This window comes from Etheostoma cragini, chromosome 20 (genome assembly GCF_013103735.1).
Source record: "Etheostoma cragini isolate CJK2018 chromosome 20, CSU_Ecrag_1.0, whole genome shotgun sequence".
Classification (NCBI taxonomy): Eukaryota; Metazoa; Chordata; class Actinopteri; order Perciformes; family Percidae; genus Etheostoma; species Etheostoma cragini.
The window spans coordinates 1,481,950-1,508,346 of record NC_048426.1 but is presented as its reverse complement, the minus strand read 5'-3'; the positions used below and the strand labels follow the sequence as shown (position 1 = coordinate 1,508,346).

At 40.3% G+C, this 26,397-nt stretch overlaps 1 protein-coding gene and 1 long non-coding RNA gene across 4 annotated transcripts; both read left to right on the top strand.

Annotated features, from left to right (window-relative positions):
* Nucleotides 1-10,011: 10,011 nt before the first annotated feature.
* LOC117936211 lies at nucleotides 10,012-24,641 on the top strand. Its single transcript, XR_004654904.1, has 3 exons — nucleotides 10,012-10,164; nucleotides 20,646-20,649; nucleotides 24,631-24,641. It is a non-coding gene; the product is annotated as an uncharacterized LOC117936211 (long non-coding RNA).
* On the top strand, nucleotides 14,850-18,602 carry LOC117936210 (phospholipase A and acyltransferase 4-like). 3 transcript variants are annotated; one of them, XM_034859069.1, is made up of 4 exons: nucleotides 14,850-14,993; nucleotides 15,391-15,493; nucleotides 15,632-15,873; nucleotides 18,004-18,602. In XM_034859069.1, exons 1-4 carry the CDS (start codon nucleotides 14,979-14,981, stop codon nucleotides 18,181-18,183), a joined length of 540 nt encoding a protein of 179 aa, XP_034714960.1. In that variant the 5' UTR covers nucleotides 14,850-14,978; the 3' UTR covers nucleotides 18,184-18,602. The 3 variants fall into 3 exon arrangements, with proteins under 3 accessions (XP_034714960.1, XP_034714959.1, XP_034714961.1); XM_034859068.1 differs by having other exon boundaries at nucleotides 14,856-15,029; XM_034859070.1 differs by lacking the exon at nucleotides 18,004-18,602 and having other exon boundaries at nucleotides 14,856-15,029; nucleotides 15,632-15,995.
* Nucleotides 24,642-26,397: the final 1,756 nt, after the last annotated feature.

Below are 26,397 nucleotides of genomic sequence, written 5' to 3'. Positions count from 1 at the left end.
GGGTGATATCAAATTCAGGTGAAAGTCAGATAAATAATGAATTTTAGTTAATAATGCATAAATAATTAAAGTTGAAATCACAAAGAATTGGTTTCAACTAGGTGTTGATGATCTAACACAACCTTGTGTATATAGTATACGACCAATATGCAACCACAAATGTGTATTTTTTTATTTTTTTATGTAACACTGACGGATTACTTTTTCTTGTAGCAAATCTGTAAAGTTGCCAGACTAACAGTGTATTCCATGGGTTTTGTCCCCCTTCTACATTATCCACACTTTGGGGAAAAAAAGCACGATATTGTTAGGCAGTCACAGCACTTTTGCGGACTCCAAAATGATGGAAGCAATAGTAAACAGTGACTTTAAGCACAAAACAAGATATTTCTACTTTATTAACATTTAACCAAAATCCCAATCTTGTAACCACAGAGCTGTTGTTGCCTAAGATGCAAACCCTGTCCCTGGTAACGAAGTCCCTTGATATTTATTCCCACCATCCACCCTGATCACCTCCTTACAACACTGCTTCTTTTGAAACCAGTGAAAAAAAAAATGAAAAAAATCAAATGTATTTTCACTTTGAAGTGAGAGCCAACTTGCTGCTTGTGTTTTCCAGAACCCTTTCAACAACTCTTTGAATTAGGTGTGGGAGACCCACAGTTCAGCACATTGCCTTAGCCTTTTTATTTCCTCAGATGTATTTGACTTTGACATTACACCTGTTTTTCCAGATTAAGCCATATTGTACGCCAGCCCCGTGATTGGTCTGTTTGCCCACTGGAGACATCCCTCTCCATCTCTACTCCAACTCAATGAGCCTGTTGAGCCTTGCCCAGAACCAAATGTGCAAGCTGCCATGGTGAGGCAATTTGACAATGGAGTCTAACCAGTGATTAAGGCAGCAGTGTCAACTCATTTTCACCAAGGGACACAATGGAAAATAAAAATTGCATCAAGGGCAAAGACATGTGTTGGTAATTAAAGGAGCATTAGGAGTTCCTGCATGGTCACTTCTGTTGACGTTCCTAGTGCCATCCTAAAAATGAACAACGTCGAAATGACACAGATTTTGAGTGTGCTTCCAGAGTGCAGAAACAGGAAGCCTGAAGGAGCTCGAGGGTAACTGGATGCCAGGGCTCAAAGTGACTGCAGGTCTGTCTGGTAAACGTCCTGGGTTAAGATGACAAAGTAGGCCATCTGATCAAATCCAAGCATTGACGGCAATGCTGCTGCCATTTCCGCCGTTGTTTACCTTTTCATTCTTCTTCTAGCCTGTTGTCGTTTTTTTTCAACTTTTGTCCTATTTGTTGACATTGAAAGCCTTACAAAAGTCAGCAAAAAGTTCCTTATCTATCTAAGAGTTTAGTAAATGAAGCAAAACTGAAAAAAGATTGTATTTTTAATAGAAGGCTACCACACAGCCAATTCACAGCACCCTGTTTCACAGCCTGAATATGAAATAACTCCGTTTCTGGCGGGATTCCTAAATCTCAAAGTCAGAAAATCTTCCCAATTCTGCTCTGAGGGTCGCGTTATTGCAGGTCCCATCTTTTTTGGGTTTGGCATGATTAAAAATATTGTGCTTGGGGCCGGGTTTGTCCCGTGGACCTTAAGTTTGTCACATAAGTGCCTTGCTCAGGGGTACATCTGCGGCACTGAAGTTGTTGCAGTGGGCGACCCAAGTGATTTAGTGGGGGGTCAGTGTGCTCGGCCGATGCCCCGTGCTCTCTGCAGCTGTCCGTGCTGGCAGCGGATGCCACCAGGCCCTGCCAGTCAACAGCACTGTCAGATCAAGTCAGTAATGATCTCCTGGAAGCTGTTCAACAAGCCAAAGCCATCAGTCAGGCAAACAAAGGCCCGCCCACAGCATGCTCTGGCCCAGAATGCAGCCATTCATCGCGAGGGAGAAGCCAGAGAGGCGGCCAAGCCTTTCATGGACAGGGGGAAAAGGGAACTGTAACAAAACCATGCTCAGTTAAGGCTCTGATTCGCCAGGGGAGATAACGCGTAATCAATCATCGGTGGCCAGGCCTTGCGCAAACAATGTCAGGATGTGTCAGTCCGCCCAGAGCTGGGCCAGAGTCAGCTGACGTGTGAGGGCTTAGCCTGTCAGACACTTTCACACAGAGCTGCTGTGTCAGAAAACAGCTCCAAGCGCTCTGGGCCGACCCCTTTGGGCAGGCGCCGGCTTATCATCGGCTCATTTGTACAAGTGGTCATGAATATACAGTAGACTGACATTTTACTCTATTATCTAGACACAACTATCCAGCGCTCCTACCTCATGTGTACAGACATGGGAACGGTTTCCATCTGCAGAAGCAGCCAGGGATGTTTTCTAGAATCCCTCGCTGACAACATCCATCTGTAATGTAGCTTAGATGTGTATTGTATATTCAATAGCTCCACCCCTGGAGAGCTTTATGATAAAGTGACGATGAGATGATTCTATTTCTAAAGAGGCTGAGACAGATCGAAACCCAGCACAAGTAGAACGCATCAGCAGGTTTGGAAAACCAACCATCTGGATATTAAATGAATGTGTCACAATTTGATTATTTCTCCTCTGAAGATCTTCCATCTTCCACCATGTAACTGCTCGTCTGAGTTCAAGTACTTTAAGGTACAGAAACAAAGAATGTACTGTACATACAGAATGTGTGTGTGTGTGTATCCCCATGTTGGCGAGTGAAGAGCGTGACATGGTGTCGAGAGGAAATGGAAATAATTTGATATAGGGCCCGAGAAAGTCTCAACAAAGCTGAACAACCATAAAAGCAAAGATTAAAATATGTAAAAGCAAGAACAACACCAAAAATAATTTGTTCATGTATTCCTGTGTATGTAAATCTATATTAAAAAGAAAAATAGTCAAAGTGGTTGATGTACTAGGAAAAACTTGGCACTTGATCAACAAAAAAGTTGCAATTATGTTGTTGTATTATCAATAACTGCAATGTTGCTTGGGATAGCACCCACCCAACTACACTGGAATCTATTTTTCGGCTTAAGAATATTATTTTGTGTAAATCGTAGACACCCCTCCCAATAGTTGTTTGCTCAAGCAAGTGTTCTTAGTGTGTACCAAGTGAATCAACTTCCAATTGCTTTATTTGTTCATAGCTCTATAAAAAAGTTATTTGCCCAGCAATTGTTGATGAATTTAAACATATAATACAGTTTTAATGTTTTTGTTTTTTCCGAAAGGCTTGTGTTGATGCAAATGATACAGAAAAACTTCTTCACTGTTATTGATGCAGTACAAGTACAAGTACAGTGAAGCATCATAGAAACCTTCCTATTGGGGATTTAGTGGTGTGATTTATTATCAACTTCTCACTAAATGCTTGTCTTTGTAAATTGTAGACTGTGGTCTAGACCCAATCTATCTGTAAAGTGTCCTGAGATAACTCTTGTTGTGAGTTGATACTGTAAAAAAAATTTAATTGAAAATTTCCTAACTTTTTACATCACTCCAGTGGATCCACATCAGTGGAGCTGGTCTCCATCCTTGCTGGGGTGTTATTAGGCTGTGCTGTAATGTCTCTTTCAGCGAGGCGTGACTCTCCGTGGATGGTGCTCTTTTCCTGTTTTCCTGTCTTCTAACTCTTGGTTGCTATCACTTCTCATGCAAACTTCTTCTTCTCTTTATGCCGAGCAAACCAGACATGTCAAGTGTCTCATGTTCGGGGCGACGGAAGGATTTTCCTGGGAAAGAGCTACCAGACGTTGCGTGTTCAGACCACAAATGTCAAAAGCTTTCATGAACTGACTGCAGGTTGAATCACTGGAAACTTTATTTATATAAACCTGTCGTGCATTATTACTTTTACTGTTATAAAGTTGAAAAAGCCACAGCATTTTTTTTTTCAATGCTCCTTCTTCTTCTGTTCCCATAGGCATGATTTCCTAACCAACAGACGCGTAGACGCAGTATGTTTTGAATGAATCACCGGCAGTTGGGCACCTTTTCAACTGTTGCCTGCTGGTTAAAATATCCACCGTTTGTTTCTGTCACATGGGTGAGATCTCAGAGGAGACCACAGCGGGCGAGCAGAAGGCGGCGTCTTCTCTCTGTGAATCATCATCCACCTTCTGCCGGCTGATTCTGACACTCAACTCTGAAGAGTTTGTTTCCTCCATCTCTCTTTTCCAGCACAGACTCATAAAACAGTAAGGGTGTGATTTGCTGAGGGGGATGCGTGGGATTTCCTCCTTTTCTGGTCTACATATCCCCTGCCTCTGCGCAATCATTTTCATCCCCTGGGGACAAAATGTATGGCCCCCCCTCAAAGTGATCAATGCCACTTCACACATAAAACACATGTGTTGTGGCACACATGCACAAACGTCTGCACACATACAGCAAAACCAATCATAGAAATCAATTTACTGACTGAGGCCACAGTCCACAGAGGGAGGTCGGGACTAGATTCAGGGTCAGATCAGTTCCTGCCGTTGTCGGGTACACTGTGTTATGAGTGGTCTTGGCTGATTGGCCCGGAGCAGGAAGTCTGCACAGGGGACCGAGAACCCTTTTCACATCAGTCATCATCCCATGCTGCTAGCTGCTATGAGTCCTACTGGCCAGAGAACTCGTTGGCTTGTCATCTGAGTTTCAGAAATGACAACTCTACAGTAGCTGGCTTTTTTTTTTTTTTCGCCTTCTCTTTTCTCTTCTCGTCTCCTCTCAGAGAAATTCTTGGCTGGGAAAAAAGATCCAGAGGAATGGAAGAACTAAATCAGCTTGCACAGATAACAAGAAGCTGTTACTTTTACTGTTGCTGAATGCGGGCTTGCTGCCACTACTGCTCCACGTCTGAGCAGACATTTGGGGGAGTGTGTAGAAAAAAAATAACTAGATCTGACTGTTTTCTACTGTTAGCACTCGATCACAGTACGATTTAAAATGGAGCAATTTCGGACTAAAATCAAATCATATCAATTGAATTGCTGCTGCAATCAGAGGACAGAAGAAGTTTAGATTTGGTGTTCTTTGACAGAAAGATGGACTGTTGACCCCTAACCCTAACTGCAAACTTTATGACTGTGCTGATGTTAGAGGGAATGAAAATGAGGGATTTCAAATGTAGAGAAAGCTATTACCTAACTCATTTTTGGTAGGTAGTAAGTTTAAAACCTATCCTCCCAAACACCAAAATTCATTAATATGTTCATGTTGGAACTCGGGGCAAACCTCTTGTTTACAGTTGGGTTATGAATATAGAATATATTAATTTTATATATAATTCCCACTTTAAGAAATATCTTCCCAAACCTATGTCACATAGGGACAAGATGAATTCATGCCAGGAGACCCATCCTTTGTAGAGGGTTGAAAATCACATTAAGTCCAATTCAAACTTGTTTAAAGGGCCCTTATCACGAACATTTTCAGGTTCATACTTGTATTTCGGGTTTCTACTAGAACATGTTTTCATGCTTTCTTGTTTAAGAAAACACATTAGTTTTTCTAAAATTTGTGTCTGAATATACCTCTATTCCCCCTTTGTCTGAAACGCTTTGTTTAGGCACCTGTCTCTTTAAGACCCCCTCCCGAAAAAAAGCCCAGTCTGCTCTGATTGGTCAGCGCTTCCGGGTCTTCAGTATCTGCACGATCGGCGCCATCATTGCATTGCAGGAACGGCACTTTAGCGCCACTTTATACCTATATAAATACAGTATATATGTATATAGATATACAGTGTATAAATGTGTGAGTAAAGGCACAATATGGACTGTGTGCATTTCTCTGTGGATTGAACGTTCATACTGTTTATGTAGCAGTTTGACTGGCTTATTAATAAAATCAGATATGACAATCTCACTATTTGCTTTTTCACCTCTCCTTTACTTATGTCATTGTTCTCATTTTGGTATTTAAACTGTAATTACTCCACCACTACACGCTTAAGGAACTCAGACTTGAACTCTGCCCCCCCCCAACTATTTCCTTCGCTGACCAGTCACCATGGCAACTGAACTGGCACAACACAAATTTTCCTGAAATTTGAAAATGGCCTTTTCGAAAAGAGCAAAAAAAAAAACAGTTGTATTTGTTGTACGCGCTGTGAAAACACATCTTTTATACGGTGCCAGAGAGCCTGCATGGCTTTGTACTCTGTACAAATATGAGTGGCAGCTTCTTTGCTAGCCCTGAGCAAACATCCCAGGCCTCATCCTCCTCCTCATCGCTCGCTGGGCTGAAGGTACCGTGGGACTGCTCTCTGCAGACACAGGGTAAGAAAGGACCGGTGGCACTGGGATTGATCGAGCTTTAATTAACCATTGTAGGATGATCCACGACTTCTGCCAAACAGCCGGCATGATTAACGGCCCGCCTGTGGTTGAATGTGGTGCAGGAGGTGGCTTCAGCTGGGCCTGTTCTGCTCTAGGCTCAGTTAGCGCCACAGACATTGATCCGATATCCAAGACACCAAACGGAGACATTTTCATTCCCCTAAAATCTGCAGGATATTTTATCAAACAAGAAACAGACTTCGCCAAGTAACTGTATTCCAGTCTGTGATAAGTCATCCTTGATTGTTGGATACAATGGACTTAGTGATAATTAATGATGGGGGACTGAGTACACAGGGCCCAAAAAGATGCTGGAATGAATAGCTGTGGATATGGGGAGGGTCCCAGATTATTGTGCTCTGTTAACGCCCCCTTAATGAAGTCATAGAACTAAACTCACATGTTCTTCTCTTGCTCTATATGGCCTCGAGTCATTCATGAATCTTGAAAATCATCATTTTGTTGATGCTTTTTATCAGTTTATTTAACCTTTTCTTATGTTTTTGTCCCTTTTTTCAACACTTTTGACACTTTTTTCAACTTTTAACACTATGTAACACTATCTTATTAACTTTAGTTTTACATTTATTTTTGGAATTTATGGTCAATAAACCTCATTTATAAGAAATTACACCTGATGTTTGGGTTACAAAGTTAGGAATTAGTTTGACTAAAATTAAAGGAAAGTATGTCAACTTTAACTCAATATTTTTTTCAAAAACACTTCAATATGTTTTTTCAAATGCTCTAAAAAAAATAGGATTTGAATGAAAGTAGAGATTTTTACTTGCCAAAGAGCGTTGTGTGGAACCAATCATGTTATTTTAGGTAATTAAAAAGAACATTAATATAAGAAAGCGGGTCAATTTGACCCGAGGACAACATGAGGGTTAAAAACTCACTTTTATGTGTACTTACTTTGAGACTTTGTAATAAAGGGACAAGTGCACTGTGACTGTCCCTCTGTCAGCCGGTTAACCAATCCCCTGTCACTACCACAGATTCCTAAATATGGAAATGCATTGTTTTCAGGTGATTGAAGGGGTTTCTTCTTCCAGGCCATGGTGAAGGAAGAAGAGTGCAAATCACTGACGAAGCTCTAAACATCTCAGCGCACCAGGCCGAGGAGCCCGCTGCGCTCGCATCGCTACCGATCGACACAATAAAAAGACATGTAAAAGAGGAAGGAATTAGCATATCAAAGGCCCTGCCTGTCTGCCTGAGCCTACAGTAAGTGGGGTGCAGAAGAATGGGAAGGTTTGACTGTAGGAGGAGGAGGAGATGGGAAAAGTGAATGTCCGCCGGTCGAAGCTCGGCCAGGTTCAGTCCCATGAGGAGAGTGTGAAGTCAGAGGTCAAAAGTGTAAGGGGGAGAGGGAGGGGGGCCATGAGAGGGTGGGAAGAATAAAAGGATGTGAAGAAATGAAGAGAGAGAAGGGAAATGTCCAACCCAGGATCAAATGTTCTTGAACTTGATCTATTGATTCGTGTACACGGACACGTTTATATACATTTTTTAAACTAATGTATTTCAATGGGAAGTATCTTTCATGTTAACACCACGATTCTTTCTGCAGAGGAGCTGTACACAGCTTTGCTATTATTAGTATTTTATCCCTATACCCGCTGTTTTAATCAACATGTATTCACAAGATCTTATCATGGTTCATTTGTATCTCTTTTTATGTAATAATTGAGGTCTTATTCCCAAGGAAGCTGGATTGCTTAGTTTATCGACATTTTAAAAAACAAAATACAACACTCCTATCAACATTTATTTAGATGATATCATGGTATTTGCTTCTTTAGTAACATTATTTTGTTCTTATTACTGGTGAAATATTACAGTGTGCTGTAAGACAGAACACTACGACTGACTATATTATTAGTAGGACACTATTATTGACTATAGTGAAAGCGTAGTGTTGGAATGTAGCCAGCCTGTTTTACTTCATCACCTTACTTCCTGCTTAGTTTCCGTCATAATTACTAAGGCCATTAGAGTGCGCCACCACTCTAAACGTTAATATGAGTCATAATTGCTGACGACCTATGGGGGCGTTTTTCAGGGGAGAACAGTCTTTTATATAGATCCTCCAAGTATACCGTCTTAACCTTTCTGTTTTTCTCGTTTACAAAAGAATTATATATCAGGACTATGACCAAGGAAAAAAGTGACACGTGTTGGCAAAAGCTTAAAAAACGCAAGAAAAATTCAACAAATAAATTTTTTTAAGCGCTGATAAAAGTGACCAAACAAAATCGGAAAAATCGCCAAAGGTGTCAAAAACTTGTAAAAATAAAAAGTGACAAAATAAATTGGTAAATGTGAGAAAAAAACTTGATAAAAAAACTACAAAAACTGAAAAAGATACAAAAAATTGAAAAGAAATCTACAAAAACGTTGACAAAAGTGCAGAGAAAAAACATCAAAGTTGCAGTTCGAAGACAACACAAGTGTTAAGTGCAATACTTATTCTGATGCATTGAAAGAGAAATAAATGAAAAGAGGGGACGGTAGGCCTATATTATGTCGCGAGGCTGGGTGAAGCAGCGGGCAGGTGACGACATACAGTATATGGCCCACAGTTCAACAGGTGCTGTTGTAAAAGGCAACGCTGACAGACAGGAAGAGAGATGAATGCTTGGTGTCAGATACCTCCTCTGGCTTCTGTCCGCTGTCAATGAGGGGAAGACAACCAGAAGAGAGCAGAACACTGAAGAGAAAATACAGAGAGAGAAAAAAAGCAAAGAAGAAAAAAATCTTGGCAGGAATGCAGGACTTACTGTATTACATCTGTATTTAATAAAAGGCTCAGCAGCATTGATCGGAGTGTGGGGAATTTCTCCAAACATCCTGCAGAGCTAAAAGGCCAGTGGGACCTCTGTGCTGGTCTGATTGAGGACTTCCTGTTTTAAGTACTTAATGAGGACCTGGGGAGAAATTACACTTCCAGGTCTCCCAGCTTGGACGCTTTCCTGCAAGTAATTCATCCGGTTCGCTCTGTCTATTACCAACATTCACCTGCCATTGCTACAGTACATTTGTGCAAGTGTACTAGATTTTAAAGCTGCTTTGATAGATTTTGGCCTCTAGGGGGCGGAGGAACTGCTAAACAAGCAAATAGACAAACAGACATGACATATAACATTATTAAGTTGTTATTTCTTGCTCTGCTATTGATGTGAGAGGAAGACACGATGCTCCCACACTTCTCCTACTATCTCATTTTCTTTTTAAAGGTCCCATGACATGTTGCTCTTTGGATGCTTTTATATAGACCTTAGTGGTCCCTAATACTGTATCTGAAGTCTCTTTTATATAGACCTTAGTGGTCCCCTAATACTGTATCTGAAGTCTCTTTTATATAGACCTTAGTGGTCCCCTAATATTGTATCTGAAGTCTTTTTTATATAGACCTTAGTGGTCCCCTAATACTGTATCTGAAGTCTCTTTTTTCTAAATATAAATAACTAATTACATTTTTTTTTCTAAGTGACTGTTAAATTTGATAAGAAGAGCTGGATTATGACAACATGGGGTTATGCAGCAACTACCTCCTTTCATTCTACAATCTGCAACATGACACCTCATGATGGCCCCTATCTCATCAAGTGACCCAAGATCGGTGGCTTTTGAGGGGTCCCTACCTGGCACGGGGCCCTGGGGGCCACACCCAAGCACCGACGCTGATATCACTGCATAATACTCCTTGCCCTGGAGACATTGATATGTGCTTTACATATACCGTCCTGTGTCACACAGGGACGCCGGAGGAAACCCGACAGCTGATCCACTTTCGGGCTGAAAACAAGCAGAAGTTTCTTAAATCAAAATATGCTGCAAAGCAACTATGGAGTGCCTGCCAACACTCCTGTTTTTACCGGGTTTCTCTGGTTTTTAGCCCTTCTCTGGTTTTAACCCCCTCAACCTGGCAACCTAGACCCCAATTGTGCAGTTGCTCTGCAAGCTTCGGGGAAAGTTCGGACCTCAAAGCAAGCCAATAAAAATGTCAGGTGAAGGCGGCGTTCCCGCAAAGAAATCAAAATATAGTTGTACATCTGCAACCTCCACGCTTCTTGTAAGGTGTGTTGCATCACCCAGCACATTAAAACACAGCAGCACCATCGCACAGAAGAGACGCATGGCGATTTCATCTTTCAAAATAAACCCCACCAGTTTGAATTCAAAGTTTACTGTGTCCAAGAGGGCACTGGGAGCAGCTGAATAACACATACACAACTACTACACTTCAAAAATACATATTCATGTTTACAAAACATAACGATGTTTACCAAAGAGAGTCAGTTATTGATGCTTAAGGAATGATGAAAAATTATTAAATGTGTTAAATGTGTATTCATCAAAGTGTTAAAAACTTACAAATTAAAATGACAATTAGTTAAAATTACAAATGAAAAATAAAGAAATATTAACAAATTAAGTTATGTTTTCATTAGAACACTTGCTTGTGAATACATATTTCTAACAATGTATGATGTTGTTGTTGTTATTACACGATACTTTTTCTGACCTTTTGAGAATGTTGGCCCTGCCTAAGAACTCATATTATTAAAATAAGACAAAAACTAATACTAAAACTAGTGAAAACTAAACTAAAACTAAGTATTTTCAAAAAATAACAAATAAATTAAACTAGCTAACCCGCTTTAAAAACTGAAACTAAACTGAATTTGATAACAAAAAGTCATGACAAAATAAAAATTAATGAAAATGCTAAACTATAACAACTTTGGTCTGATGCCAGATTTTTTTCTGAAGATGATCTCTGTTCTGTTCTGTTTCTCTAATTTTATCCTACTCTCGCAGGGGGTGTCTTCATGTTGCAGAAAACTGTTATCTTCACACACACACACATACACACACACACTGGTGCCATGAACATATAATTCATCAAAAAAGCAACACAGCAGCTGTTGCAAAAGAGAGAGAGTTTGCGTGGAGAAAGAAAGAAAATTGCTGCTGAACCTAAATGCGTAGCTTCCAATATAAAGTATTGATATCATATTTAATAATAAGCATAATATTACTGGTGTGTTAAAAACTCCTAAGCCTACTAATCCCATTCTGAGGCTGCAGCATATTAACAGAATTTTTTATTTATAATCCTTTGGTGGTGCAACCTCCTCATCTGTTCTATAAACCATATTAGAAATAAATAATACACTATAATAACTATCTTTCCTGTTTATGCTGATCTAGTAGTCCCTTCAGTTTAATGCGTTATTATTGCCGTCATCGCAAACCCATTTTAACGGCAATTTCTTCATCGCAAGATTGACGTTTTTTTGGCCTAGCAAACTTTGCAGTTTTTTTCACATGCTGTTACAACAACAAGTAACGTTAGGAAAACTACAACACCCACCGGATCTAGCTAGACCAGAAACAAAACATCAGGCACGCCGCACACACGGCGTTTGGGCTTGCGAGCCGGCCACAGAGTAGTAACGTTAGGCTTTGAGTGGACGCCGAGTGCGAGACGCCAAAATGGACGGCAATAAGATTCTGGATGGAAAGTTTACTTTTTTAAAGTTGCCAAATGTTCCATTGCAGAGACCAAAGTTATCAGTGTGAACGCATCATCATCATCAGCATATCATCGCAACACGTCCAGTCTGAAATACCACTTAATGGCCTAGCAAAAGTATTATTTCACCCTTTTATTGATGGACAGGGTTACATTGTGTGAGAGATTATTTGCTCCAAGTGATGTTATTGTGAAATTGAACACTACAGTAGACTATATGCCAATGGTGTTTAAAAAAAAAAAAAACATTTCACTTTTCCATGTTGATAAGAACATTAAATTGAGAATTTTTTTAAAAATAAAATAATAAATAAGTATATTAAAATAAATGTGTGATTAATGCGAGTTAACTATGACATGAATGTGGTAAATCGTAACTAAATACATTTTTTATTTGACTGTACTACTATCTACATTCTATTTTGCCCTCACTCAATCATGGATGCGTAGTAGCTGTATTTATGCTATTCACTTGGAAAACGCGTTACACACGTGCAGTAGATTGCTAGTTGTAAAATTTTGGCTAAATAAAACATAATTATTAACAAACTTATTATAATTATGACGTGCAGAGTTTTTTGTAAACGAATAATGGTTAACTTCGGTGGTGGTTTGTTTTTTTGCTCTTGATTCTTTTCCTCTTTTGATCCTGTCTTGTGTTTGTATCTTTTCTTCTCCTCTTGTGTTGTTGGTCCTGTCCTGTGTTCCCCTGAGTGTCTGTATGTTCTGTTTCCTGTTTTATTTTGAAATTTGTTTTTCTGTCTCGTCTCGTCTCGTCTGGCCTCTAGTTTCACTTCCTGTGTCTTCCCGCTTTTGTGATTACCTGATGTTTTCCACCTACTTCCCTGCCCTCTTGTCACCTGCCTCTCGTTACCTCATTACCTTGTGTATTTAATGTCTGTGCTTCCTTTTTGTCTCGTCCACGTGAGCGTGCTGTGCTGTTTTTGTTGTCCTGTCAGCTTGTCCCTGTCGGTGTTCCCGTCTCCCCATGAGTTGTCCCCTGTGTAGTTTACCCTGTTTTTGCATTGCCTTCCCCTGTACCTGTTTTTTGGGAGTTTTGTCCCTTTTTGATTTTTCCTGATCCTTTTGCTCCCTTTGTTTTTTGGACTGTGTTAATAAATCCTTGTACCTGCTCATCTCCGCTTTTGGGTCCTCTTTCCTGCCTGAGTGCCATAATATTCAGTGTTTCTCCTGAAAATGTATTCTAACATGGTAAAAGCATTTCCTTCATAAAACATTAGTAAAGCCAGTTTAAACTTGTGTTTTGTGACCAAATGTCAAGATCAAAAACAATATCCTTAGACATGAGAATGTGTCTCAGGACCAATAAAAACATAAAACACAGGAAAGACTGAAAGGAGGCAACGAGGATTTCAGGGAGTGACCAAGGTTCTGTCATAGCACTTTCTAAGGTATGCCAGTAAACAGACATATCTGGGTCAAACCAGGTAAGGAGGGGCCTTAACACAAAGGACCAAGATTAATGTCTAAACTAACTGGTCTGACCACCATCCTCTTTCATCCTCTGTAGTGTAGACATCTTAAGTCGTGGCCCTGTACCTTCCAGATGAATTTAGACACTGCTGATTGTAATTTGTGCCAATAAAACATTTGTTTTAGGATTCATTTAATAAACATAACTTGCAATACACAAACACTTATCGTTTTGATTACAATGTGCAGAATTACTTAACGTTTCATATTTATTCCTTTATTTCTATATCTCTGTTAATCACCGGCATTTGTACAAGTTCACGAGTAGTTATTAAGGGTTTGACTAGAAGATTGTGAAAACACAAGTTGCATGGAACATAAATATACTAATAAGACCGTAGAAGCATTGCGGCCACGCTGCTGTGAAAGCTCTCCAAACGTAATTTATCAGAATCTGGTTGTCACCCGTCTCTGCGGCAATCTCTGTCGGTACCCGATATGGCATGTGCGAGATTATCACACATGGGCAGATGATAATCCTGTTTTACGAGGATTTACAACACTGCATAATCTGATCTACTCTTCTGGTCACAGTTATAGCAGTTTGCCATTAGCCTCCGCCGGGAACATTACTTTAGCTAACAGCTAATTTGGCTAACCATTGAAGTCTTCTTTCGCTCCATATCGTTATAATGAAGCGAGCTAACTGCTAATCATTGCTAACAAAGCCTTCAGTTCTTCCAGCCTGTATGCATTAACTATTTTTATAGACCAGTGCCCAAATAAAACCCTTCATTTTATTAAATTAGCTGGTTAAAGTTTTAAGCTACAACTCAGAGTTGTTTGAACGACAGAAATCTGCCCTGATAATATTTAAATGAGTGCAACAGGTTTAGTGGGACGTGTAGTACAGAACCGCATATTTAGGATCCCAAATCACGGATTATTACACTTCCAAAAACAAATGATGTATAGGATTTAACAGGAGTTAGAAGGTAAATAACACGTAAGTTTCTGTTTGGATCCTAGAATAGAATAACAGGTATTTTATCTGCTGAACCGTTTGAACATTTGGCAAAAAATAAAATAAAAAATACTTGATTTAATTGACAAGGCACATCATGGCTTCAATTTTTTGTCATTTGTTTAAAATTCAACGACCAATTTGTCGTATTTTAGCCAAATACCGAAAGCAGCAGAAATGCAGAACTGAGTAAGCTATATTGTAATATGTTTATCACAGATCAACGTTATTTTCATCTTTTAGTCTAGTTTGTATAATATGCAAATAGTTATTTTCTTCTAAATGATCTCATAATGTTATATAGTCATTGTTTTCACCTTTGTTTGACTAGCTTTATCTTAAACGAACTGGGTGCTGGCTCTGACTAAGAAGAGTGTTTGCCCAACTTTGCTTAGTCATGCAAATGCCTGAGTGCACCTGCTGACCAGCTCCCAAGAAGTGAAACTTAACTTTTGTGGCTTTGTTGCACTTAGCACCGCCTAATAGTTCCTCACGTAAACTGGTACAACTGGTTATATAATGTGTACTCATAATCTCTGTTTGACACTTGTTATCTGGTAAGCACATTCGTTTCTGAGACATGAGCACACTTAGGTTTCTTTTTCTGGCAGTATAAATTAGCTGCAGGTTGGTGCTACTCTAACAGCTGGAAGAAGAACTGAAGAGATGGATCTTACAGAGGTAAGTCCTGCTACTGATTTCTGCCGTCACCGATTAGTAAGTGTACATTTAAAGCTGCTTCAGTTTGACCCTAACATGTAGAGTTTGCAATTGTGTCCACTGTATTAGAAAGCTGTAGCAGAAAAAGTTAGCATTTGTTTTCTTCCATGTTCCTTATGTTGAATGTGACTCACAGATTACAAAAGCAGACCGGGATACTCGTCTACTAGCAAAAGGAAAGGAGTCTAAACACTTCCTATAGAAGCTTATTTTGGTGAAATAATGGGTATAACTGTCAATCACCCACATACTCCTACACATGGTCCAAAACTCCAGGGGGTACCTGCGGTACTGACTAAACGTGAAGTTTATTATTTTTAGGATTTGTACATTATAATTGTTTTTCTTATGATTTTAGTTTAATGCAAAGCCCGGAGACCTGATCGAAATCTCCCGTGTGTTATACCAGCACTGGGCCCTCTACATCGGTAATATGGAAGTCGTTCATCTTACCACTCCGGGTGAGTGAAATGTTATAGTTTGTTGGTAATTATGTTGTTTTTACATGCATGTAAATGTAAAATAATAGAAAAGACAAAGGCTTGATGAATGGCAACTCAACTTCTTTCCTGTCTGTCTCTTCCATAAAACACACATAGGCGGTGATGTTGCCCTGGAGACCACAGGAAAGGTGAAGCGTGAGATGATCAAGAAAGTGGTGGGCCATGATAGGTTCAAGGTCAACAACCTCCTAGATGAAAAGTACCCGCCTCGTGAGCCTTACATCATCGTGAAGGAGGCCTGTAGCATGGTGGGTCAGGAGCTGTGGTACTCTCTAACGTCTAGAAACTGCGAGCACTTTGTCACAGACCTGCGATACGGCAAGGCAGAGTCCCGACAGGTGGGTGTCTTGTGGTTTTTATACTTCTGTTTGCAGGACTACTTAAAGGGACAGTTTAACCTAATGTAAAAAAATACATATTTTCCCTTTTACTTGTAGTGCTTTTTAACAGATTGTTTGGCGGATGTGACTCAGTGGCAGAGTGGCCAATTTTAAGGTTGGTGGTTCAATCCCTGGCCCTGTAGTCCCATGTCAAAGTCCCTCTGGGCAAGACACTAAACCCTGAGTTGTATAATTGTGTGTAAGTGTTTATCTAATGAGCAGGTGGCACCTTGTACGGCAGCCTTGGCCACATTGTGTGAATGTGTATGAATGGTTCCTGTACTATGTAAAAGCCCTTTGACTAGTCAGTAAGACTAGAAAAGCGCTATATAAGAACAGTCCTTTTACATTTATATTGTGGTGGGAGACAGCAGCCATGGAGATGTTTTGCCTTTAATCCATTGTCATACCACAATCGCATTGTGGTGCACAAATCTTAAATGCATTTAATTCACATTACCTGTCAACTGCATAATTATGCAGAACGAGAGGGTGTAGTTTGGTGGAAAGAAAATAGTTCCTATTTGAAAAATGCTCACAACCAGGTAGGAAGTACCTTGAGTGGCCAAGGCATGATTTCTGGAAAGAGACCAGCCGAGACACAAGCCGAGTGCCATCTAGTTCCAATATATAGATTTTTCAAAGAAGGCAACCTTCTCTCTGGTTGTTATCTCCAACACTGGGCACAACCCAGATTGATAAAAAGCACTACATGTTTTATTTATTTTGGAGTAAGCTGTCCCTTTATCATGCAAACGCTGGTCCTTTCTAGGACAAATGGTACAGCTTTGATATGACGGATATGAGTGGAGAGAGCCATTAAAGCATTTGGATGTTGTAACATTTTTTATTGATATTTCCGTGGCAAATCCCTTTATCAAAGTGATCCACAGCTGTGTGTGTGTGTGCGCCTAGATACTGGAAGAGTTCATCATGATTGTCTCATTAATTGCAACAATACATAAATCTAGCCCAATCTGTTTTAGTTGATAAGAAGCAGCTGTGGTGCCGTAAACATTTACATTGCCCATAATTCAAAGCCCAGAGGATGACTAAATAAGCTCATGTGCAAGGTTCAAAAAGAGGGTGTTAAATCAAAACCACGTAGTGCATCTGCCACATTTAATGTGATTTTACAGAAAGTCTCAAAAGCCACACTGACTACAGCTAGATTTTATCTTAACATTAGGTTTTGTTATACAGTATGTACATGTTTTACTATTTCTGGCCTTGTTTCTGGACATTTTTCATTTTTAAATAGTTACTAGGCAGGCCAGTTAGCTCAGATGCTTTGAATGTGGTGCTATTAACCCCAAGGTCATAGGTTTGATCCCCATACTGGCCAGACATGTTCAATTAGTGTACATTCCACATTACCATGCAAAGTTAAAAGTATTCAAAGGGTTTTCTGTCCAGTAGGCACAAATATTAAGGACAATGTGGAACATAGTTCCACTAAGTCACATGTAAGTGGCGTGTCTACTGTATTCAAGCTATTTCCTTCCACAAAAGCTAACTGGCTAGCAAAATTGATTTATAGGCCAGGACACCTGTCAGTCAAACAAAATGCCTTACTTCTTCTTAAGCCTGAAACGTTATATGAGGATGGGAATCATGCAGCGTAAATACAGTGCCAATTGAAAGGATAATGTTGTTAACATAGGTCCTGGTTCATTACATAATGAATGAGGCCCTGTTAGTGAGGAAGCCTGTGTCAAAATCTAGTTTTGAGACATTATTTTGTTCAGTATTGTCATTTTACCCTTTTTCGGTGGACTTCCATACAATTTTATTTCTATTTGCGTTTTATCTCGCACTTCCATCTTCCATTCATTGGATGTAGCACATGATGATCACATTACACACTACTGTTTTAGCTAGAATATGAATGTTGTTAGCCACATAGCTAGCTTCCAGTAGTAACTATTTAATATGGCTTTACTCAGGGGAGAGTGGGCTAGAAACTCACGTTCATTATTTTTCAACTTTAACTGGAAACTTAGTTTAACTAGTAGAAGTGCAATTAAAAATATTAAATGTTTTGCACATCTTTAACCTCCAGAATGCCATTTTTTTTTTTCTTTGAAGGTTACCACAGCGGCTGAGATTGGAGGGACAGTTTTAGCTGTTGGGTTAGCTGCAGCTGCAGCTGCTGTGGTCGCATACTGGCTCAAAGACGACAACAAAGAAGAAAGGAGCGAAGAAAGGAGAGAAGAAAGGAGACAACCAAGGAGACATCCAAGGAGACATTACAATTGGCAGCAATGAGACAACAAGATGGAAGGAAAGATCCTGCCACTGTTTCAGCCAATTAACCTGGCACGGATAATGATTTAAACATTGTGAATAAATGGTTGTCTTTGTTGGTGTAACACACACGCAACACAAACGTATACTGTATACACACATAAAAACACACACACACAATTTGGTTAACATTAGGCAAGCATTATGAAGAAATATGAAGTTATAGTTAAATCCATGGCTGTTATGTTTGATATCAGCGCCAATGTCTGAAATGTATAAGATTCATTTTGTGTATAAGACAATTTTGAAGATTCATTGTATTAAGTAATCTTACATAGTAGTAGAATCTTGAACTTGATTACTTTATTGTTTGTTTAAACAATTATTTATTATATTGTATTGATTTAAATACAAAATAAACGGATTTTCTTTTTAACTTTCGAAAACCTTTTTTATTTTACATGTCATGTTCTGTGTGTAGTATTCATATTTAAAAAAGTAAAATGAAGATATCCAGGGGCCTGTTGCACGAAACCAGGATAAGGGATTAAGCCGGGATATTCAAGTTATCCTGGATGAATTTAGCTTTGACTCGGTAGCACGAAACCAGGTGGAATTAAACCCAGCCAAGTAACCATGGAGATTTATAAGAGATTTAGTGTGTCTAATTCAACCTGCTTTTTTGCAACCAAGTCAAGGCTAAATTCATCCTGGCTTAAACCCTAATCCTGGTTTTGTGCAAGTGCCCCTCACATTTTCTACATTGTAACTAAAATATAATCACTAACATTACACACAGACAATTGGTTGTTTTAGTCCCAGAGACTCAGAATCTGAACAAATATTCAATGTAATTAATATCCCTGTTTTCTTGGCAACAATCCTAATGGACCGAGAGCACGGAGGAGCAGCTCAGAGGAACAGGAAAACACTGCGTAATGTTTTTCTTACGGCCTGGTTAGGAGCTTTAAGGGTGTTTATCCCCCGTCGTCTCCGTGCCAGCATTGTTCTGCATCACAATCTACCACTGTTCACATGTGGACCCCCCTTTACAGCCAGGGCAGGTGGGAAAGCGCAGATTCCGATACGACCGTGTGTCATCTCCATGCTGTGTGTGTGTGCATCCTCTCGTTCCTCTATCATTGTGAGGACCGGTTAAACTTTGAGACAGTGACATTTGGTAAAAATTGGGACTTAGTTTGGAAGTTGGGGCAGTTAAAGAAGTTAAAAGACTAGATCTTGGAGTTAGGCCTGAAGCTGTGATGTTTAACAATGAGGACTAGGGAACGTATGAAGTCAATTAGTGTCCCTAAGTATCAAAGTATGAAAATAGTGTGTGCATTGGCTGCTGATTCATTTGTGTGTGTATGTGTGTATTTGTGTGTGTGTGTGTGTGTGTGTGTGTGTGTGTGTGTGTGTGCGAGCAAGTGTGTTTGTTTTTAATTTGTGTGTGTGTGTGTGAATTAGTGTCCCCAAGTATCAAAGTATGAAAATAGTGTGTGCATTGGCAGCTGATTTATTTGTGCGGTATTTGTGTGTGTGTGTGTGTGTGTGTGTGTGTGTGTTGAATGGCAGCTGAGTAGAGATCACTGCTGAGTGCTGTCATATGTCACATTTCAAAACTCAAATCTAGAAAGTATAAATTGAGCATGTGGCATGCTTTTAATATCAACATGCTTGTACACATGCAAACATGTATTTAGAGTACACAAATAATCAAAGCCAATTACCACATTTAGTTTTTTTTTCATTGTTATATATTTCATGTATGGATGTTAAAGTCCTTTATGAACAGTTATTAGCAGAATAGTTTTGGCGTAAAATCCCCTTTAAATCCATAACACAAAAACAAAGTTTGATGACATTTGTTGCAGTGTAAAGAACAGGCCTTGGAGCCCATGGCCGGGCCAGTAAAGCTGCTAGCAGGTGGTCTCGCTTGGTCCCCAGAATGAGCACAGCACCCCACATTGTTCATGAGGTCATCACCTAAGAGCTCCATAAAATCTAGAGTTGGCTGCAGAGCCTCGGGTCGTGGGACCGGCTCCAGAAATAATAAAAAAAAACTCATACTCGCTACGTTTGGGTAGTCGGAGAAGATGGCTTATCATGGCTGATCCTGATCATCCTCCCTAATTTCCAACGGGCGTGTGTACACTAAGTTCCGGGTGCGTGGCTTGCCCTGTAAGACATAGCAGATCCTTTTTATAGGAGAACACCAGAAAAGACAAGGCAGGGAGTTTACCAGCGTGGGTTCTTGGAGTGGAAGGTAGATACTAACTCTGTAGACGCGATTGTTTTGTAAAGTACAAAGTAGAGACAATATAATCTGCTGAGACACTCCCGGTGTGGTATGGCACATGGCCAAAGACGGAACGAAACAGGGACCCAGCACAGACGCCACCAGTGGTGAATCAGAGTCAGGCTCAGAAATAATCTCCATGTATGGCAAATGTGCAGCAATGGCATTGGTTACCTTGGTAGAGAGACGTATTGGCAATTAGGTAAGCCCTCGACCATAAACTTTGATTGACATTTGCATTTAGTTTTTAACCGCTCAGTTCTTCCTTCAATTCCTGTGATATCAGCTGCATTTGGGAATTTGGCAAGAATCTGGATACAGCCGGTTGCCAAATATAATCTGAGCCGTCACAGTCACAGTCAGTAATGGTGGGCATCATGGCACCAAGTACAGGCAAGGGTCCCATTTTAAAGGAATAAAGTACCAGAAGAAAATAAATATACAGTTCCAAATTGAATCCAGTCTATATGACCACTTTTTTAAAGGTAAATCCAAGGTGATAATTCACTTATTTAGTTAAGATTCTGGTTTCATTTTAATTTTTCATCATTTTTCTTTAAACTGCATTCCTCCCAACGGTCAACTGTAACATCTTTTTTGGGGAAATGACAAACTTGTTTTTCCCACGATTCACACTATAGTCCAGAGTGTGAAGGTTGGATCATGCTGCTTTCTCACCCACACAGATCAGTCAGTGATTGCAGTGATCGTGGATTAGATGAACAACACCTGTTTTAATGAAACAGGGACAATGATTATTTTAAGTGTAATTAAAACTGTGATTTCTTCAAGGCTTGTAAGGTTAGGCCTTTGTGATTTTCTTGCAGCTTCTTGTACAGCTCTGGAAAAACTTAAGAGACCACTCCTTTATTTGTCTTAAATCAGTATCTCTACATGTATGGCAGCCATTCCACTCCAGTGGCTGTTAAATTCCAACACAGACACACCTCATTCTACTTAATGAGGTGCTGATTAAGTGATCACCTGAGCCAAATCTCATTTAACGAGGAAAAGTATAAAAGCCACTGCTGTGGTCCTCACTTTTTTCTTGCAATAGGGTCTGTTAGATGGCAAAAACAGGGCTACTAGTACCACACAGGTCATCTAAAGAAAAACGGAACAATTGACAAAAAGAAAAGTTTTGAGTGAGGAAAAGAAGGGTTGAATTCTGGCTTTACTGGCAGTAGGGTACAGTGAGCGTCAGGTTGCTTCCATCCATAACATTTCAAAGACGGAAGTTCATAAGAACAAGGTCAAGCAACAGACATTGGGGACAACAATGCTAGGCAGAGGGCAAAAACGATTGTCCACTGACCGGGATGACCGCCAACTCATTTGCATGTCACTCAAAAACCGTCCGATGACATCAAGTTATTTACAAAAAGAACGGGAAACAGCAGCTGGGCTGAAGTGCACAGCAAGGACTGTGCGGAACAGGGTCCTAGAAGCAGGGCTCAAGTCATGCAAAGCCCGAAAAAAGCCCTTCATCAATGAGAAGCAAAGACAAGTCAGGCTGAAGTACATATATCAGTGAAGCATGGCATACAACATATTGGCTAGACCACTGTATATGTACAGCTGATGCCCATGATTGCTTGGAAGTTGAGATTTTGTGTGGTTTAGCCACAGCAGATCACATACCCGTCTCTATGGTAATACATTTTGACAGTCTTCCTGAGCTGATGACTCATGATGATGATGATAATAATAATGAGCAACACAGAAGGGTGGACTGGGCAAAGCGCACAGCACATGATCTATGGAAGTATAATGCACTGAGTAATGATAGTCTCAGTAGTATTTATATACCCTTTGAAGCTATTCTGTGTGGCAACCTAAGTTGTGGGAGTCAAAAACATCAGTGATATGAGTATTACGTATGACAAAACTGTGAACAGTTTAATTAATGCCAGTAAATTATTAATCCATGGGGAAAGAAAGTATAACATTAGACCAGGATGGAACAAATATGTGTCTGAACTCCATGTGGAGGCTAAGGAAGCTTTTTTAAAATTGGGTATCATCTGGTAAAGCTAGGTATGGCCCAGAATTTGAGCATAAGAAAAAGGCAAACGCGAGGTTTAAATATGCTGTACGTTTTGTCAAAAGCCAGCAAGTTGCAACAGAATGATTTGTGAGTTCTGGAGGGAAGTGAAGGTTATCAATAATCGGAAGATGCCCTTGCCAACTAGCTTTGATGGAATCACAGGGGATGAAAATATTGCTGAGCTGTGGGGGAAACATTTTGGAAAGATTTTTAACTGTGTTGAGAGTGCTCATTATCTTGTTGGTGATATATTACTGATGAGGGTGTGGTTATTAGACCTGATGAAGTATCCAATGCCATTAAGGAATTTGCTGTGAACAAAGCGTGTGGTCTAGACCAAATAACAGCTGAACACCTGACGTATGCAAGCCATAGAGTCTGAGTGTTACTTGCTATGTGCTTTTCTGGATCAATAGCACATGGTAAATTACCTGACACTATGTTTCCTGTAGTCTTAGTCCCAGTAATTAAAGACAAAACCAGTAAGGAATCAAGCATAGAAAACTATAGGCTGATCGCTCTAGCCAATATATACTCTCTAAAGTGTTAGAAAAAATTCTGTTTGATAGACTATATATATAATAACCACTGACAATCAATTTGGTTTTAAAAAGAAACATAGCACAGATTTGTGTGTGTGTGTATATATGCACTAAAAGAACTTGTTACCAAGTATGAAAGACGTGGTTCGACAATGTTTTTGTTTCCTTGATACATCCAACGCGTTTGACCGTGTTAATCATGGTAAATTATTTAGAAAGTTACAAGAGCCAGAGAGACGAATGGGGTTAGGCAAGGGGGACTATTGTCACCTGTTCTTTTTAATTTCTATATGGATGATCTTTCTAGGATATTGGAAGTGTGTAAACTGGATGTATGGTGGGGGACAGCTGTATTATTCATCTGATGTATGCAGATGATTTAATTGTTATGTCACCATGTAGTGCTGGTCTACAGCAACTGCTTAGAGTCTGCTCAGACTATTCACTACAGCATGACATCCAATTCAATGCTAAAAAGAGTGTTGTAATGATTGTCAGAACTAAGGAAATCAGGGAGCTATGCTTTCCCTCTTTTTACTTGTCAGGGCAAGAACTTAACGTGGTTACTAAAGTAAAATACTTGGGCCACATTATCAGGGATGATTTTTGTGATGATGATGATATACAGCGGCAGTGCTGTAAATTATATGGATAAGCAAATACTCTGGCACGCAAATTTCATATGTGTTCGAAAAAAGTTAAAATATCTCTTTTCAGAGCATACTGTGCTCCACTGTGTACAGCTCATCTATAATCAATCCTCCCCTTAGTGATACCAGATATTCGTCAAAACTCTGGAATCACTGGAACACGCACCTGTACCTCTTTTAATTATTGGAGATTGCAATTTGTAGATTTGTACATATGTGGGTTTCTTTTGTGATATTTTTGGGGATCAGTTTGTCTATATGTATTAATATTTGTGTTTGGTCTGAACCCCTTTTGTAATGTGTTGAGTGTACTTTTTTTATCTGGACCTTGAGTCTGTAAATAAATAAATATATATTTGCAAAAGACCATAAGGATTGGACCCTAGAGGACTGGAGTAAGGTCCTCTTCTCTGATGAGTCACATTTTCAGCTTTGCCCAACACCTGGTCGTCTAATGGTTAGACGGAGACCTGGAGAGGCCTACCAGCCACAGTGTCTGGCCCCCACTTTTAAATTTGGTGGAGGATCAGTGATCTGGGGGGTGCTTCAGTAAGCCTGGAATTGGGCAGATTTGTCTTTGTTTGGACAAATGAATCAAGCATTGTACAAGGTTCTCCTGGAAGAAAACCTGATTCCCTCTGCTCTGACAATGTTCCCCAACTCGGAGGACTGGTTTTTCCAGCAGGACAACGCTCCATGCCACACAGCCAGGTCAATCAAGGTGTGGATGGAGGACCACCAGATCAAGACCCTGTCATGGCCAGCCCAATCTCCAGACCTGAACCCCATTGAAAACCTCTGGAATACCATCAAGAGGAAGATGGATGGTCACAAGCCATCCAATAAAGCTGAGCTGCTTGAATTTTTGTGCCAGGAGTGGCATAACATCACCCAACAGCCATGTGAAAGACTGGTGGAGAGCATGCCAAGACTCATGAAAGCTAGAAGACTGGTGGAGAGCATGCCAACACGCATCGAAGCTGGAAGACTGGTGGAGAGCATGCCAAGACGCATCGAAGCTGGAAGACTGGTGGAGAGCATGCCAAGATGCATGGAAGCTGGAAGACTGGTGGAGAGCATGCCAAGACGCATGGAAGCTGGAAGACTGGTGGAGAACATGCCAAGACGCATGGAAGCTGGAAGACTGGTGGAGAGCATGCCAAGACGCATGGAAGCTGGAAGACTGGAGAGCATGCCAAGACTCATGGAAGCTGGAAGACTGGTGGAGAGCATGCCAAGACGCATGGAAGCTGGAAGACTGGTGGAGAACATGCCAAGACTCATGGAAGCTGTAAATAAAAATCCAGGTTATTCCACCAAGCATGGATTTCTGAACTCATTCTAAGTTAAAATATTAGTATTGTGTTGTTTAAGAATGAATGTGAACTTGTTTTCTTAGCATTTTTTGAGGTCTGTATGTAACATGTATCTTTTTTTTGTTATTATTTTGATGAGTTGTCATTTTCTTAAAATAAATAATCTGAATTACAACATTGACTATAAATAGTAAAACCAGAGAGAGGGAGGGAATCACATCATAGACAAGCAGGCGGCAGAATTGTTACATCTGTCAGCAACTTTGTGGGTAGAGGAGGGAATAAAAACTTAGAAAGCATCCCAGTAGACATGAATTCGGTGAATAACGTACAGTTAGACAGTTTCCGTTCGGCTTGCTTGTCAACGTTCAAAAAAATACAAATGAATGAATCGCGCCATCCGGATAGAGTGAGTCCGTTGCCCTCACAGATTCCAATCGTGGATGTACATTTAAATTCCAATAATTGGCTATTAACAACATGCCTCTGAAGTTTGACTTTTTGCACCATTATAACACTTATAGTCTTCATAGCTTCCGCTCCACGAAACAGTTAATGGTCAGTAGTGCACACATATGGTTCTTTAATGTATTTGCATTTTACTAAAATGTAATAATTTTCAGAGATGGCAAAAGTACTCACTTCTCATACTCAAGTAGAAGTACAGATAATTGTGTTAAAAAAACACTCTGGTCAAAGTAGAAGTACTGATTTTACAAAGTACAGGCTTAGAAATGTACTTAAAGTATAAAAGTAGCCTTGTGAATGACAAAGCCACCTGGACCAGACACATGTTACAAGAGAGAACGTTTAAGAACTACAGTGGACATGGAGAAAAGACCAACTGCCTTTTGGAGTTTGGGACACTTCAGGATATATGGCTTCCCCCTCCATGGCCCGTCACTGCTAGTTTCTCACATTCAAGTTAAAGGCAGACGGAGGAGGGGAGGTAGTGCAGGCCACGGCCAGGAGTGCTGTTAACCCCCCCCCCCCCCAAATGTCTTCCATTTGGTACAAAGATGTCATTGAGCCTTGTCTTTGCACCTGCTCAAGACAGAGGCAGCGGCTCTTCCTGTGTGTCTGGAGGGACAGGACAACAGTCCGCCACCTCCCTGCGAACACTGGTTAATGAATTTTTTTTTTTTAGAAGCAGATCTGCCGGCGTGCCAGATAAGTCAACAAACGAGGTCCAGTGAAACTTTGTTCATCGTGTGAGGGGCTTTCTGTGACAGAGGAGGAAAGGGCTGGCGGGAGGTGGGATGGGGAGGTGGATCTGGGACCGCATAAAGAGGAGAGCCAAGGGGACGTGGTTTGGAGACCACCCTAAATGTAAGATTCTCTGGTCGCCAATGCCCGCTCAGGTGGCAGCATGTTGAACTAC

Bases quoted from the DNA above. Each gene is read 5' to 3' on its own strand.
- LOC117936210 (XM_034859068.1), top strand. From the start codon at position 14,979: ATGGATCTTACAGAGGTAAGTCCTGCTACTGATTTCTGCCGTCACCGA. The intron at 15,030-15,390 runs GTAAGTGTACAT...TTATGATTTTAG, and splicing joins ATTTCTGCCGTCACCGATTA to TTTAATGCAAAGCCCGGAGA. The intron at 15,494-15,631 runs GTGAGTGAAATG...AAACACACATAG, and splicing joins CGTTCATCTTACCACTCCGG to GCGGTGATGTTGCCCTGGAG.